Here is a 17,574-nt window from a genome sequence, read left to right on the forward strand (position 1 = left end):
CAGTAATAGTACATAATTGATCTCTCCTTTTGGGATCTAAATTTTTGTAGACTTATTTTATATCTTAAATAATTAATAGAATCTCCTTCTTGTATCTTTTCAGGAACAATTTGTAATCTCAAACAAGGCAAAATTTTTCTTTACTTCTTCAGACATTCTTTCTAAAGTATCTGTATTTGAACTAGCTAATAAAATGTCGTCCATGTAATGGTAAACTATACACTGATGAAATTGTTTATGTATTACTTACAATGACTGTCATACAAAATATTGACACAGGGTTGGGCTATTTAACATTCCCTGTGGGAGAACCTTTCATTGATATCTCTTAACAAGCTGAGAATTATTATAAGTAGGCACCATAAAGGCAAATTTTTCTCTGTCTTTTTCTTGTAAGGGTATTGAAAAGAAACAGTCTTTTAAATTGATAACTATGAGAGGCCATTCTTTAGGTAACAGAGAAGGCAAAGGAATTTCAGATTGTAGAGAGCCCATTGGCTGAATTACCTTGCTAACAGCTCTTAGGTCTGTTACCATTCTCCACTTACCAGATTTCTTTTTAATAACAAATACAGGAGAATTCCAAGCTGGTTGTTTCTTCAATATGCTGAGCAATTAACTGTTCTTGTATCAGCTGTTCTAAGGCCTCCAGTTTCTCTGTTGTTAAAGGCCATTACTGAATCCATACAGGCTTGTCTGTTAGCCATTTTAAAGGTAGGGCTGTTGGTGTCTTTGAAAATCAGCAGCTGTTGTGCCCTGTTCTTGTGCAATCTGGATGGGCGATGACTGTTCTTTATAATACCTTCTAATATTTTTCTCAGTAACATATATTAGTTTATGGTTTGCTTCTGAGATTGGAGGAATGTTAATCTGAGTACTCCATTGTTGTAATAAATCACATCCCCATAAATTCATAGGTATATTAGCCACATAGACCTTTAATTTTCCTCTCTGTCCTTCTGGCTCTATACATTCAACTCATCTCATGATCTGTTTCACTTGAGATAATATTCCAATCCCTAAAAGCTGAACATTATCTCCTGAAGAGGCTAATTTGGATGCCAAGATTCTGGTGCTATTGTTACATCTACACCTGTGTCTACAACACCTTAATGAGAATGTCATATATTTGTATTTTTAATTTTGGTCTTTGTTATTTATAGAAGTCTGCCAAAAAAATTTACTTTATGGTTGCTCTCAAATTTTTTGTTCTCTCTTCTATAGCTGTTCTATCACTTTGAGCAGTATGGTTTTTTTACAATAGGCATTAGGTTCTTTAATTGCTCTAAGAAGGTGTTTCCTCCAAGATGACAAGGAAAAGACTGAACCAAATTGACATAGGGGCCTGTGAGAGGCCCCTCCGGGAGTTTCCCAATGGCAAAGGCAAGGTATTAGCTTGTCTATCTCTTGTTGATCTACATTCATTAGTCCAGTGTCTGCCTTTGCCACACCTTCTGCATAATCTAGAAAGGAGGGGCATTCTGTTGGGATTATTCCTTGGAAAAACATTGTTTCTAGGAATGCCCCATTTACAGTCCCTTTTTAGGTGACCTTTTTTACTGCAATTGAAACATTTGGCATTACTATTTTTCTTCAAACCTCTGGAAATCACCTCTCCTATCCAAGCATCATCATGATCATGAGATTCAATATTTATTGTATCTTGGATCTATTCCTCCAAGGATGCTGATGCTGCCTTTAATGGCCTAATTACCCATTTGCATTGTGCATTAGCATTTTCAAAAGCCAGAGATTCAATTATTAATTGTCTAGCTTCTGAATTTGTTATCATTCTATTTGGTACTGAAGTCAATCTTTGTAAGAAATCAGTGATGGTTTCTTTTGGGCCCTATATAACTTTTGTAAATGACTCAATTTTCTTTCCTACTTCTTCAATTCTGTCCTAAGCATTCAAGGCTACCATTCAACATGAGGCCAGAGTGTGGTCATCATATAAAGATTGTCTTTGTATATCAGCATAATTACCTTCTCCAAGAAGTTGATCTTGGCAAATTTCAAGACCTCTAGCCCTACTCTATTGTTCAATGGTCTTAGCCTCATCTTTCCACCAGGTCCTCCATTGTAATTGGGGATCAACCTCTAAGACATCTGTAACCAAATCCCTCCAGTCTTAAGAGATAATTATTACAAGTTGACCACAAGTTTAACATCTACTTCACAAAAGATGAGTGGATGTCAAATGAGACTATTGCTTCTTTGAATCTCCTCAAATCTAACATTTGCACAGGAGTCCATTCAGCTCTTACACAGCCTTGAGGATATCTATCACTGGGTAGTTTCTGTAAGGTTACTGGATAGATTACGGTTGGCTGTTTGAAAGCCTTAGGAGCACAAACTTGCCCTGGGGATATAGAAGCAGGAGAACCCCAAATTCAAAGTCACTGTGGGAAATAGTGAGATCCTATCACAAATTTTGCAAAGACACAATAAGAAGGGGCTGGGGGTGTAGTTCAGTGGTAGAGAATGTGTGTATACACAAGGCCCTAGGCACAATGACCAGGTTTGAAAAAGAGAAATAATGTGTCATATTAAAGATGGACTGTGGGGGGAGGGCACAAGGGTGGGAGGTGGACCTGGGAGGAATAGGGGGAAAAGGTAGACCGTAAGAAGATTTGTGTATGTATATACGTATGTCAGTGTGTTTGTATGTATATTTGTATATAGTCTCCGACCCATTTCTGACACAGAACTTTGAGAACTTCCCAAAAGATGGAGGTAAGGAGCCTTTTACACAGAGCTCCTAGATTCCTTGGAACTTCCTGAGTCTTTGTTCCAACCACATGACTTTTGTTGGGCTATGAGTGACTTATGCCCTCAGTCCTCACTGGGGGCTTCTAGGCAGGTGCTCTCCCACTGAGCCACACCCAGCCCCTCACTAGGGGATTCTAGGCAGGTGTTCTACCACTGAGTCACACCCCAGCCCCTCACTGGGGGATTCTAGGCAGGTGCTCTACCACTGAGCTACATCTGAGCCCCTCACTGGGGGATTCTAGGCAGGTGTTCTCCCACTGAGCCACACCCCAGCCCCTCACTGGGGGCTTCTAGGCAGGTGCTCTACCGCTGAGTCACACCCCAGCCCCTCACTAGGGGAATCTAGGCAGGTGTTCTACCACTGAGTCACACCCCAGCCCCTTACTGGGGATTCTAGGCAGGTGCTCTACCACTGAGCCACACCCCAGCTCCTCACTGGGGGATTCCAGGCAGGGGCTTTACCACTGAGCCACACCCCAGCCCCTCACTGGGGGATTCTAGGCAGGTGCTCTACCACTGAGCTACATCTGAGCCCCTCACTGGGGGATTCTAGGCAGGTGCTCTACCACTGAGCCACACCCCCAACCCCTCACTGGGGGATTCTAGGCAGGTGCTCTACCACTGAGCCACACCCCCAACCCCTCACTGGGGGAATCTAGGCAGGTGCTCTACCACGGAGTCACACCCCAGCCCCTCACTGGGGGATTTTAGGCAGGGGCTCTCCCACAGAGCTGCATCTCAAGCCCTTCTGATCTTTACTCCAGGGTTCTCAAGGGAGGCCAAGACCTTGGCAGGATTCACTGGGCTCTCATCCCCTCCCCCCTGTCTATGTTGCCCAGGAGCCTCTCTGGAGCACTCTTCCTTTCCTCATGGACAGTCATGCTCTGCAGAGAGTTGGGGACAGGCAGGGGACAGCCCCCACAACAGAAGTCGCATTTTACTTGGCTTATCGAGAACAGTGACCACGCCTATGCTCTTGATGTACCCCACTGTATCTCACATAGTACGGAAACCTTGGGGTCACTCTCTTCCATTGGTTCCCACCCTAACTTCCCTTCACCACAGTGTAGGGAGAGCCCAATGTTAAAGTCACAGAAACTTCTTGTCCCCACAGCAGCAAGGAGCAAGCCGTATCACGAAGTGGAACGTCCTGAAATTTTATGTTCACGAAGGAATCAAACTCCCTAGGCTGAGCCCTCATCCTGGCCTTTAGGTACTGTTTCTTGGTTTTTCAAGACAGAGTTTCTCTGTACAGTCCTGGATGTCCTGGAACTCACTCTGTAAACCAGGCTGGCCTCAAACTCATAGAGATCCACCTGCCTCTGTAGATACTTTAAAAAATTAAAAACTATATATATATATATATATATATATATATATATATATATATATATATATATATACACATTAGGTAAGGTCTTGCTTTGTAGCCCAGGCTGGTCTAGAACTCATGATCCTCCTGCCTCACCCTGAGTGCTGGGTTTATAGGTGTGTGCCATCATGCTCAGCTGTATGCCTTTCCCCTTTTCCTCCTCTTCCCTTCATTTCCTTCCTCCTTCCCTGACAAAGTCCCATGTAGCCCAGGCTAGCCTCAAATTAACTATGCAGCTAAGGATAGCCTTGAACTTCTTCTTGCGGGGAGGAGGGTTGAGGGCTCTCTATTGTAACCCTGGCTTTCCTGGAGCTCATTATGTAGATCATGCTGGCCTCGAATTCAGAGACTCTCCTGCTTCTGCCTCCGAGTTCCGGGATTAAAGGCCTGCACCACCATGCCTAGCTAACCCTGAAATTCTCATCTTCTTGCCTGGGTGCTAGGATTACAGGCAAGCATCATCATGCATGTTTTTTTTGCAGTGCTGTGGTTGAAACCCAGCGTCATGTGCACACTGGGCAAGTACCTCACCAACCGGGCTGCATTCCCAGCCCCCTTCACCTCCCTCTTTATAAAAAATGATGAGTTTAAAAATGATGCCATCGAGTTCTCCATTTCAGTAGAGTTTTTATTTGTTCAAAGATCTGGAGGTGGGACCAGCCTGGAGTACCCCCAACAGGCTTGGGAATTACTACTGTTGATGGAGCTTCACCCACAGATGGACAGACAGACACCCATAGGTGGACAGACAGACAGCCCTTGGGCCCCACCCCAAGACAAGGACCGCAGCTAAGCCAGCCGCAAACAAGGCACACCCACAGGTGCTCCAGTCTTATGCACCTGGGCTCTTGGAGCCACACAAGAGGAGAAGGCAGAATGACCAATGCTACTCATCTGGAACCTTCTCACGCAGCACAGGAAACACCAGAACTCTGGCACGCTTGGAGCTCCCCCGGGTTCTCACAGAATAAACACATTCCCCCAAGGAAATGCTGAGAATGGGAAAATGAACTCAGGCCTCATCCCAGCTGTGTGCCACGCCCCAAGACCAGCGTCCAAGTTCAGGGACAGAGGAGAGGCGATTAAACCTGAGTGCTGTTGCCGTGGTGTCTCTGGACGGAAAACTTGGCGCCCCGTGCCTTGGCACCTGCAGGAGGCTGCTTTCTCTTGGCATCCAGGTTCTGCATGTGCCTCTGGACCCATGGCAACTTGGGGTCACTACAGATCTTGTGGCCCCCCTTGGTGATGAAGCTGTAGGAAGAAGGGAATAAATTTAGTCTGAGGTCTGGCAAGGTCTGGGGACTAATCCTCCCTCCCTGAGGAAGCGAGTGTGGGGGACCAGGAGTCTCAGCTGCTCGCCCTTGGTGCTAGGAGGCCACTGAGGTGAGCCTTCTCTCTGTGTGTTCTGTTTTTACCACTGGGTAACAGGAGGACCGTGGAGTGTGGCCACGATCATTCTACGGCCTCCTTGTGAGACAGAGGAGGCCCTGCTTTTGAATAGAATGCTGGATGTGATAGAAGATATGGTCTTTATCTAGAGCGGGGAAATGGGCCAAGAAGACTCCTCAGCGGGAAAAACTCTGCCTTGCGACTCTGCGAATCCAACTTCAATCCTCAGAACCCACTTTTAAAGGTGGTGTGTGCTTAGAATCTCAGTGCCGGGGAGGCAGGGGCAGGTGAGTCTCTGGGGCTTGCCAGCCAGCTAGTCCAGATTACTTGGTGAGCTCCAGGCTGGTGAGAAAGCCAGAGAGATGATGCTCAGCAGGTAAAAATGCCTGCTGCCAAGCCTGATGACCCAAGTTCTATTGCTAGGACCCACAGCCTTGAGAGAGAACTGACTTCCACAGGTTGTCCTCTGACCCTTCCACGTGAGCTGCAGCGTGCGTGCGTGCATGTGTGTGAATATGCACACCTGTGCATGCCTATGTGCTCTCACACACACACACACACTCAACTTAAAGTGTATTTTTTTCAAAGACCCTTATCTTGAAGGCGGTGCATGGCACACTTGAGGATGACACCCAAGATTGGCCTCTGGCCTCTATAGGTCTGCACACACACATGTACGTGCACACACATATGTGCATCTACGCATACATACATTTTTAAAGGCAAATGTTACCAGCTCACACTATGCGTGGAAACATGGCTACTGGGCACGCCATGGCTGAAAGGGGGGCGTGGGACGACCCCTTCCGTGCCTGCTCTCAGGACCGATCTGACCCTAGCTGGGGAATGTAGTCACATGTCACTCCCCGTGAGTTCTTGCTTGTCACCCCAGGTGAAGGGACGGCTCTGAAGATGTTTGGAATCTAGAGGTCTGGTTGGTCATGTGACCTTGAGCCTCAACTGTTTACAGCAAAAGGGAAAAGTCTTATGTCCTCCATAAGATTGTTTTTGTTTTTACCATTCTAGGGATGAGACCTGGGGCTTTGTGCATGTTAGGAAAGCACTCTACCACTGAGCCACACCCCAGCCCCTCACTGGGGGATTCTAGGCAGGGGCTCTACCACTGAGCCACACCCCAGCCCCTCACTGGGGGATTCTAGGCAGGGGCTCTCCACTGAGCCACACCCCAGCCCCTCACTGGGGATTCTAGACAGAATTTCTAGTATTGCCTCGTGGAATTAAGATTAGTTAGGATAATGTATTATGCATTTCCCTCCATGCACAATGCCTGGCCTGCATTGGGTCCTTCATGGATGTTCTCAGCCTTCTGAGTGTTGAAGTTACTGGCATCTACTATCCTGTCCTGGTTGTTATGTGATGTTGGGGACTGAACACGGGGCTCCATATGTTCTAGGCAAGCACTCTAACTGACCTATTTGCACCCCTTTCCTACCCCCATTTCCTCCTAGTTTTATGGGTGAGGAAGCTGAAGGAGACCTCCAGAGAGGTCTCGTATACTTTCAAAGATGCCCAGGGCTGCACTTCCTCAGGGACCCTAGGGGTTCCTGGGTTCGATACTCACATCACCCCTGCCTTGCGGCAGGTGCTACCATTGGTCAACTGGTAGCTAACCACTAGCTTTTCCGGGATTTTCTTGGAAATGAAGGATATGCAGCAGGAGGATGGGATGGTCACAGAGTCTGCAAGGTGAGAGAGAAGCTGTGTGTCAGCATCCAGCCTGCCGTAGGCTCTTTCTCAGCTGCAGACACAGAGGCTGTTATACTCCGGGCCCCTTAGCGCCTCCCTCAGCCCCAGGCTGCTCAGTTCCCCCACCCTCCATCACGCCTATACCCTTAAAAGCTTTTGCTACCAACAACCCCGGGCTGGGCCCCCCGAAGTCTCACCTGTGGGGAAGATGCAGCACGTGCAAGCTACAGAAGAAGGCTGGCGACAATGGTGGCGGGGCCTGCCATGTCCTGGAGATTAGAGGCCTCAGCTCAGAGGTCAAAGCTGGGGTGCAGGAAAAAGGGCCTGGAGATATGAGGACACCCCAACCTCCCTCCCCCTGGCCTTTATATGGACAGCTCCGGAGAGACACACACTGGAGTTCCCCCCTCCCTCTTCCCCACAGGCTTCCTCGAAAATCATGAGCATTCTGTGGTCTAAAAAAGAGGAAGTTGTTTCCATTTCTTGTCCCGCTGAGTCAGGGATGATTTGGGGCTCTAGCAACAAAGATCTGGGGGAGGGCTGTCATCCTGCCCAGGCCAAGACCGAGAGCAAATGTTTCCATTGACTTGGTTCCGCTGCTTCTCATGTGGGATCCTGGTTCTCTGAGCCTCAGTTTTTGTAGCTGTACAATGGGTGGAGTCATCTTTATCTGCCTTCCTTCCATCTGTCCATTCATCCATCGAGCTACCTGTCTATTCATCTGTCCATCTAAAGGAGACTTAGAGAGGCAAAAGTAGGCTCCCAGAGATGGTGGTTTGTTCCCAGAAGGCATTGGGAGGAGAAATGGTGGGAAGATACAGGGGTGGGTATCTAAACAGGGCAAGAGGAGGACCCTGAGACATTATGAAATACCCAAGCCAGCATCCACTTAAGGACCTTGAACCTTAGGGCCCCTCACACCCTGAAGGGATAAAGTCATTACGTTTTTTCTCTGTGCCTTAGTTTCCCTGTCCATGGGGGTAAACAAACTTGACAACCTCTAGATAATTATCAGTAACCCCATTTTCACATCCATCTGTCATCCATACATCTGTCCGTCCACCCACCCATCCACCTACCCATCCATTCATCTACTGTTTCATTAACCAATCAACCTACCCACCCATGCATTCATCCACCAAACTTTTTGTTTGTTTGTTTGTTTGTTTGTTTGTTGTCAAGACAGAGTTTCTCTATCCATTAAATTTTTATTAAACATGCCTTATGGTGGGTGAGTCTATAAAGATAAATGCTTCATTTCTATTGGGGGGGCAGGGTCCCTGCAGGTGTCAGATAGGGAAGTGAACCCCACAAAGAGATAAAAATGAAAACCTGGTGCAGATTGACTTCGTCAACCTGGATCAGACTTCAGGGAGTCTAAGACCAGGTGGTTCATTGTCAGCAGATTTAAACCCCAGTACAATTTGGGGAAAGGTTTCCAGGCAACAATCAGTCCAATTCCAGATGTACAATAAAGTCTAAGGTGTGACTACATAGAAACTCTTTTACAAAGTACATGTGACCATGAGGGCGAGTTCTGTAGCTAAAAGGCCTAGAATCTAGTGTGGTCTCTGATAACATAGAGATCAGCAGGCCATGAAGTACATGTGACATCTCCCCTAAGGATGAGTAACTGTCTAGGGAGGGAAGAGCCTAGGATAATCATTCTGGGGGATTTGGGTGAGGTCTGCCTCCACAGATAGCAAAAAGGTCACCAGGTCATTAACAAAATCCACTCCCAGCCTTCTGGATAGAATTTGGTTTTTATCTCCATCGAGGAGACACCCCTGCATGGTTAACATCCCTGGTTCTCTTAGTGCTTCTCTGTGAGTCCAAGGACCTCAGTGCCCCCAACATCTATGCCCATCAAGTCCCCAGCCCTGTGTCCAACAGTTTTAGAATAAATATAAGATGGATCAGCTCTGAGACAATTTCCCTTAGACAATTACCCTGGACCAGACACCTCACAGATTAGTGCTCAGAATGACTAGAGCTAGGGTGGACACCAGGAAGCCAGGAGGTAAGGCCCCAGATGAAGGCAAGGCTGACATCAAGGAATCCAGATGTCCCCAGACTCGCTGCTCATCCTTCTGCCTCTCCTCCTCCTCTTCCTGCTCCTCTACCCCCCCCTTTTTTTTAAATGTATTTATTATGTATACAGTGATCTGCCTGCATGTACACCTGCAGGCCAGAAGAGGGCACCAGATCTCAGGTGGTTGTGAGCCACCATGTGGTTGCTGGGGATTGAACTCAGGTCCTCTGGAAGAACAGCCAATGCTTTCTTAAACCCCCATTTTTTGAAACTTGTTTTGCTTTTGTTTGTTTTGAAGCAGGTTCTCCTGTGGCCCAGGATGACCTTGAACTTTTCCTCCTGCCTCCCCTTCCTACTTGAACTACAGGTATCCATCAGTAGGCCTTGTTTTATGCGGTGCTGGGGACCAAACCCAGGGCCTCACGCATGCTAGGCAAGCATTCCACAAACCGAGCCGTATCCCCAATCCTTCCACTGCCTTTCATTACAGAGTGAAAACTAGCAAAACTCTAGTCAGTGCTTCCCATGCCTTCACCCTACCTGCCTCAGCCTCTTTCTCCTCATCAACCAGCGGTGAGAATTCTCACCCGGCACCAACATGAGAGAAGTCATAGAAACACCTATCATGCACGTGTGTGTGTGTGTGTGTGTGTGTGTGTGTGTGTGTGTGTGTGTGTGTGTCTTAAAGCGTTTATTTTCCTTCTTATTTTTGGATAGGACAAAAGATTCATTGAGTACACCACAAGAGATAAGTGGTCAGGGCAGTCACTGGACTGTCTACCGTCTGTTTTGATTGTTACCTTTCTGTCTACATATACCATGTGATGTCTGCGTGTACAGCGTATGTACTGTTGGCAACAGGCAAAAAGCATGTTGTCCTGAGTGCTGCCATTCTAACTTCAGACTCCATTTAACCTGTAGGGTGAAAGAAAATTCAGGGGGCTGGAAAGATGGCTCAGAGGTTAAGAGCACTGACTGCTCTTCCAGAGGACCTGGGTTCAAGTCCCAGCAACCACATGGTGGCTCACAACCATCTGTGATGAGAACTGGTGCCCTATTCTGGCCTACAAGCAGAACACTGTTTATATAATAAAGAAATAAATCTTTAAAAAAAAGGGGGAGTACTGGCTCTAATAGAGGACTCGGTTCAATTCCCAGGACCCACATGGTGGCTCAAAACTATCTGTAACTCCATTCCAGGGGACCTGACACCCTCACATAGACATACATACAGGTAAAACATTAATGAACACAAAATTAAAAGGAATAAATCATTTTTTAAAAAAAGAAAATTCAGGCTCTCGGGTCCCAGGGGCGCTGAGAACCTTCCAGTGGCTGACCCACCTCCTCCTTAAACCATAGAAAGAGTCGCTATGCATCTTGAGTTCTCTGGAAACATGGGTGTTCCTAACGACAGGAGGAACCAATGAATCTGATTGGTTGGACTGAACACTTGTGTTTCAGCTGATGGAGCATTTCAGGAAAGCCCCTAATCTCTGATTTCTGATTGGTAGAAACTATAACTGTAACTTTGCAACAAGCGTTTGTCACTTTTGTGCTTAAATACCTGCTCCAGCTGGCACTTGGGGAAGAAGTTCAGCTCCCAAGTCTGTTCTGTGGCCCTGATCAGCCCCCTCCACTTCCCCGCTTCTCCTCTGCCGCCCTGCATTAAATCTCGCCCTTCAGTAACCTCTTGTGTCTGCTTGGGTTGGTTGGGAACCCCCGGACCGCAGCGGTACACGAACACATGGGTGCACACCAGTGTGGAAGCCAGAGAGGTTGATGCTGGGTATCTTTCCCACATTTCTCTCCAGATTTGTTCATTTAGATTTCATTTTTATTTTAAAGTGTGTGTGTGTGTGTGTGTGTGTGTGTATGCATGCAAGTGCAGGTACCATCAGAGACCAGAAGAGGGCGTCAGATCCCTGGAGTTGGGAGCATTGTGGGCACCCCTGCTTGGAGGCTGGGAACTGGACTAGAGTCCTCTGCCTGAGCAGAAAGCACACTCCTCAACTAAACCATCTCTCCAGTCTCAGTCCGCCTTAGTTTTTGGAGACAGGACCTCTCACAGACCCTGGAGGTCATTGCTTTGGCTAGACGGATTGGCCATGAACTTCAGGGATCCCCCTCTCTCTCTGCTCCAGCGCTGAGGTTACAAGCTCCCATTGCTAAAGCCCATCTTAAAAAAAATTGATTGATCAAAGTATGCATTTGTTGGGGGTGGGGAACCTGTGTGCCATGACGCACATGCGGACATCCGAGGATAATTCTGTGGGTCCGGTTCTCTCTTTCTGCCTTTGCCTAGGTCCTGGGGATGGAACTCAGGTCCCCATGCTTGGACAGGAAATGCTTTGCCCACCGAACCATCTCCCAGCCCCCTATGATTGAGTTTTCTAGCATCCACCTCAGCCTTGGCTGCTTAGCAGTTCTGAGCGGCCTGTCCAGTTGTCACTCTGGGTCTTCATGCAACAGCACGTGACCGAAAGAGGAAGTGGAAAAGCATGGATCTCTGCAGAGAGAAGTGCATGGCCAGGGCAGGGATGCTCAGGGCCTAATGTTGTAACCCGAGTGGGTTGGCAAAAGGTCACCAGTGGGAGGCCTTGAAGTGGATGGTGCATCCCAGATTACTAACACCCTCTAGTGGGGTTTTCCAAGGCCTTCAAATACCACCCACCTTGTCTTCGTAGTGTATCTAGGGGAGTAGGTGGGGTCCCCAACCCTGGTTGTTGTTTTGTTTTTGCATATGTATGTGAGTGTGTGTGGTGTGTGAGTGTGTACGTGCGCACACACAGGCACATGAATGCGTGTGTGCCTGTGGAGGCCAGAGGTTGACAGTGCCTTTCTCAGTCACCTTCTATGTTGTGGTAGGGTTCCTCACTGTACGCAGAACTCACTGACTCAGCGACTTGCCTCAGGGATCCCCGGTTTTCACTTCCCAAGTGCTGGGATTAGAGATGGGCCACCACCCCACACAGCACACACATGGGTGCTGGGGATCTAAACTCAGATCCTCTTGCTTGCAAGCTTGCACATGCATCCGTGGTTCCTACAACCGCAGTTTGCAAGGGGAAAATGGAAATCTTATAAAGGGAGACGAACAAGACACTATCACGGGCCACGAATCCTGGTTTCCCCAAATGGGAACCCGTATCCTTTCTCTTGAAGGGCTGGGACCTGACAGGTCACAGGCCGAGGAGGAAGGCTGAAAGAAAGAGTTAGAAGCAGGGCCTGGTGGCACATGCCTGTAATCCTAGTCTTGGGGTGCCGAATTGGAGAGATCGAAAGTTCAAGGCTAGCCTGGGCTATATGGATTGGGATAGTTCAGCCTGGGCTGTCTAGTGAAAATTTGTCTCAAGAAAGGTGAGAAGGTGAAAGGGAGAGAGAAGGAGGGAGGGAGAGGGAGGGGAGCGTGTAAAATGGTTGCCTAACATGTACACGAACCTGTACTGAAGAAACAAAAATAAATGAAAAGAAAAATAAATTAGTTCAGATTATCTCAGGACATGTCCCAGGAAGAGGACTGGTATCAATTTCTCTCAGTACTTAGACAAAACACCTGACGGAAACAACTTAAGAGAAAAAAGGTTTATTTGGGGTCATGGCTTCCAGGAATTCAAGTCTATCATGGCAGGAAGGCATGAGGGCAGGGGAGGCCCATCCATATTGACAGGGGCATGGTGCCACTAAGAAGCAAAGAGCCAGGCCAGAGCCTCCAGGATTCACCGTTATTGACATTGCCACCAGCTGGGGGAGGGGACACTCCATGCCCAAGATTTCAGGACCTCCCAGATCAGAGGCACCAGGAAGGGAACAGAGGGGCAAAGGCATGAGTCTGTGGGGACCCATTTCACAGTCACACCACGGCAGGGACACTGGCACCGAGGCCCTAATGCCACCGAAGCAGAGTGTGGTCTAATATGCATTACACTGGGGCATTGTCGGGGGCTGTTGGAGCTCACTCCCCCTGTTCAGACCCAAGCATGCTTGTCTCGGTGTCCAGGGATCAGCCGCCCCCACCACTAACTCTGTGACAGGGAGGAAAGAGAACAGCAAAAGAACCCGAGTGCCGAGAGTGGTGGTGGCGCACGCCTTTAATCCCAGCACTCGGGAGGCAGAGCAGGCGGATCTCTGTGAGTTCGAGGCCAGCCTGGTCTACAGAGTGAGTTCCAGGAAAGGCTCAAAGCTACACAGAGAAACCCTGTCTCGAAAAAAAAAAAAAAAAAAAAAAGAAAAGAAATCAAGAGTGAAAACACTGTGGCCTTGAGGACAGCTGGAAGGTGACCCATTTCCAACGGAGGTCACTAGTGTTGACCCCATGGTATAAAAGTGCCTGCGGTGGGAGAGAGAGACGCTGGATGCTCAGCTGGGAAGAGAAAGCTCAATGGGGAACTCCAGCCAACTGTCTCCGCCCCTCTAGTCAGCTTCAGAGAGGCGGCTCCATGGTTAAGAGGCGGCTAAGCGGTTATCTCTCTTTCTCGCTTTCTCTCTTTCTCTCTCTCTCTCTCTTTCTCTTTCTGTTTTTTAGAGACAGGGTTTCTCTGTATAGTTAGTCCTAGCTGTCCTAGAGCTTGCTTTATAGCCCAGGCTGGCCTCGAACTCACAGAGCTCCGCCTGCCTCTCGAGTTCTGGGATTAAAGGCGTGCGCCGCCGCCGCCGCCGCCGCCGCCGCCACCACCCCCAGCTAGAAACAAATCTCCTTTTAATTCTAAATTACTAATTATGTATAAATGTGTGTGTGTGCTTCTGTAAGTGCATGAGGCCAGAAGGGAGCGTTATATCCCTTGAAGCTAGACTTACTGGGTCATGAGCCAGCATGTGGGTGATTAGATTGCAAGAATGGTACGTGCTCTTAATCGCTGAGCCATCTCTCCAGCTCTGTTCATTGTTCTTTTATTTGGAAGTCTCACCTGACAGGACACTCCTCTCTGCCCTGGACTCTCACTAAGGAACTCCAGCCTGCTGCTTCAATGGGCTTCCCCATTTGGTTTCTGTGGGATGTTTTGAGCACCTGCTTTGGGAGTGTGTGTTCTATCTTTCTCTTCCCTTATTTTTGTTTTATTTATGCTTGCTGTATATAGTCAGTAAACTCACTTACTCAAAGCCAAATGCATGACCATCGTAGACCATTCTCAGACCACTTGGGACACACAGGCAGAAGCTAGAGCTCTTAGTGTGAGGAGGGGCAGGGTTGGAGCAGAGCCCTGGTTGCCTAGGAAACTGATTAGCTCTTCGGAAGCTCGTCATTATCAATGGAAGGAAAGGGTGGCGCTCATGTATGGAAAGATCTGTGGATGTCTCCCACCAGTGGGACTCAGCCTGGATCTTGTGGCAGCCACTCCCAGTTCTGAGTAGCTTAATGAGGTCAAGAGCTGTGATCTGGTGGCATGGCTGGATCCATGGGCAGGGGACGGGTCGTTAGCTGAAGCAGTGTGAGAGAGGAATGTCTATTTGAGCCCATGGCTTCAGGGGCTTACAGTCCATCGTGGCAGGGACAGCAGGTGGTAGGGAGGTCCTGTTGCCAATCTTGCTGACGTCCAGGGCTCCTAGACTTGGACGGAGACTAGAAAAAAGCAGCTGCATGCTCTAGAGGGAATATACCTTGAAAAACATACAGGAAGCTGGGCGGCAGTGGCACACGCCTTTAATCCCAGCACTTGGGAGGCAGATGCAGGCGGATCTCTGTGAGTTCGAGGCCAGCCTGGTCTACAGAGCGAGATCCAGGACAGGCACCAAAACCAAACAGAGAAACCCTGTGGAGGGGGGGGGCGGAGAAAAGAAAAGAAAGAAAAGAAAGAAAAAAGAAAAAAAGAAAGAAAGAAAGAAAGAAAGAAAAAGAAAAAAGAAAAACACACAGGAGAGGGAGGTGCAAAATCTGAGTTAGGATCTCATTCCCACTTGCTGTGGTTAGAATCTGTTCTCAGTGTTAACGAGCTCTGACATTTAAGTTCAAATGCAACAGTGCCCAGAGGCAAGACCTCAGGCTGGGGGGGCTAGGGGCGGGGCTGGGGTGTGGCTTCATGGATAAGAGCGCAGGCGTGAACACCTGAGTTCAGATCCCCAGTGCCCACATATAAAGGAGAGTATGGCTGCGCATAGGCATGTGAACCCAGTGGTGGGGGAAGGTAGGGGGATCACCAGCTCGGCCCTCACTAGTAGGTCAGTGCTTTTATGGGCGAGGTATTGTGACAAAGGATGAGGCTGGCACTGAGGAGGTGATTCAGTGAGTAAAATGCTTGCCTCGCAAGTGTGAGGACCCGAATTCAATCCCAAGAACTCATGTTTAAACAAACAAACGAAAAAGCCAATTTGCTGAGCTTAGTAGCACACGCCTTTAGTCCCAGCACTCTGGAGGCAGAGGCAGGCAGATCTCTGAGATCAAGACCATCCTGGTCTACATAGCAAATTCCAGGCCAGCCAGAGCTATAGAGTGAGACCAGGTCATTACAAACAAACAAACAAAAATACAGGTGTGGTAGTACATAGTTCTGACTCCAGAACCCCAAGAATCAGGGAGGCAGGAGGACCCCTGGGACTTGCTGGACAACTAGCCTAGTCTACATGGTGAGCTCCAGGTAATGAGAGACCTTATCTCAAAAACAAACAAACAAATAAATAAATATAGAATGGCACCTGAGATGTGACAGCTGAGGTCCTCTGGGCCCCACATACATGTGCACGTAAGTATACACACACAGCCACACATGTACACACAGGGTGAGCTCTCTTTTCTGCCTTGTCTTTCCATCTTTCCCTCTGCCCCCAGTAAATGATGATACAGCAAGAAGGCCCTTCTGAGACATCCCTTGACCTTGAACTTCCCGTCTCTTGAACCGTAAAAAAATGCTTTCCTTTTATCGAGCACACCCTCCAAGCCAGGCACCCCTGCAACCCCAGCACTCAGGGCAAGAGAGCCGATGTCAGTTTGAGGTCAGTGTGGGCCACATCGAGAATCCCAGACCAAACCAGGCTACGGTTTGAGACTGGATCTCCAAAAGGGCTGCAGAGATGGCTCAGTGGTTAAAAGCACTTACTGCTCTTGCACAGGACCTGGGTTCAGTTCCCAGCACCTACATTGAACTCCAGCTCCTGGGCTTACGACTCCCTCTTATGGCTTCTGTGGGCACTGCACCCATGTGCAAACACACACATACATACATACAAACATACATAAAAATAAAAAAAACATTACCTAGTCTGTACCATTCAGTTTCATCAATAAACATAAAACAGACTGAGACACTGTTAGGAATCTGTTACAAATATCTGAGAAAAAACATTTAAAGAAAAAAATAAAAGGTTGCTGGGCACCATGGCCCATGCCTTTCTATGAGTTTGAGGCCAGCCTGGTCTACATAGTGAATTTCAGGACAGCCAGAGCTACATGGTGAGACCCTGTCTCACCCCACTCCCGCAAAAAAGAAGAGAAAGACTCATTTTGCTCACAGCTTCAGAAGTTTCCTTCCAGGGTCCCTTGACCCCAGCCAGAGCTTTAGGTCTAAGGCAAAGGTGACCATCCTGGCTCTGTGATCATGTGAGATCACGGAACAAGGCTGTCCATTTCATGGTGGCCAGGAAGTAAAGGAATGTAGGAAGGGGTAAAGCCAGATGCTGTTGAATGATGCCCCCAGAGACCTACTTCTTCCAGTAAACCCCGTGTTTTGTGGGTCACCACCATACCCTATTGCCTACTTAAGCCGTTTTGGTTTTTGCTTTTTGAGGTTTTATTTTATTCGAGACAGGGTCTCATTATGTAGCTCTGGCTGTCCTGGAATTCACTATGTAGACCAAGCTGGCCTTGAACTCACAGAGATCCACCTCGCTCTGCTTCCCAAGTGCTGGGATTAAAGGCGTGCAACACTATACCCAGCTTTGAGCTTTCTTTTAAATATTTATTTAATTAATTAATGTGCATTAGAGTTCATTGCACAGATGCCATCATGTGCATGTGGAGGTCAGAGGACAATTTGCAAGTGTCAGTTCTCTCTTTCCACCATGTGGGTCAGGCTTATGAGCAAGCACCTTTACCTGCTGAGCCATCCTGCTGACCCCTGTACTCCACTGGTTTCATTAATGGCTCTACGGCTGAGCTACATCCCCAGTTGCTGTGGAACAATCTTTGTATACTGTAAACATGTATTGCTCTCATTGTTAATAAAAAGCTGATTGGTTGATGGCTGGGAGGAAGAGATTGAGCGAAGACAGCCTGACACAGAGAGAATGCTGGGAAGAGGAAGGGAGTCACAAGCAGATGCAGAGAGAAACGAGACAGGCCTTCCGTACTGAGAAAAGGTACCAAGCCACA

At 48.0% G+C, this 17,574-nt stretch overlaps 1 protein-coding gene across 1 annotated transcript; it reads right to left on the bottom strand.

Annotated features, from left to right (window-relative positions):
* Positions 1-4,754: 4,754 nt before the first annotated feature.
* On the bottom strand, positions 4,755-7,635 carry Ccl24 (C-C motif chemokine ligand 24). The gene is given in 4 exon segments (XM_028894454.2): positions 4,755-5,395; positions 7,116-7,233; positions 7,438-7,470; positions 7,473-7,635. Coding segments are annotated over 4 exon segments (354 nt in total). The 5' UTR covers positions 7,507-7,635; the 3' UTR covers positions 4,755-5,226.
* Between the last annotated feature and the right edge of the window lie 9,939 nt (positions 7,636-17,574).

Source organism: Peromyscus leucopus, chromosome 23 (assembly GCF_004664715.2).
Source record: "Peromyscus leucopus breed LL Stock chromosome 23, UCI_PerLeu_2.1, whole genome shotgun sequence".
Taxonomy (NCBI): Eukaryota; Metazoa; Chordata; class Mammalia; order Rodentia; family Cricetidae; genus Peromyscus; species Peromyscus leucopus.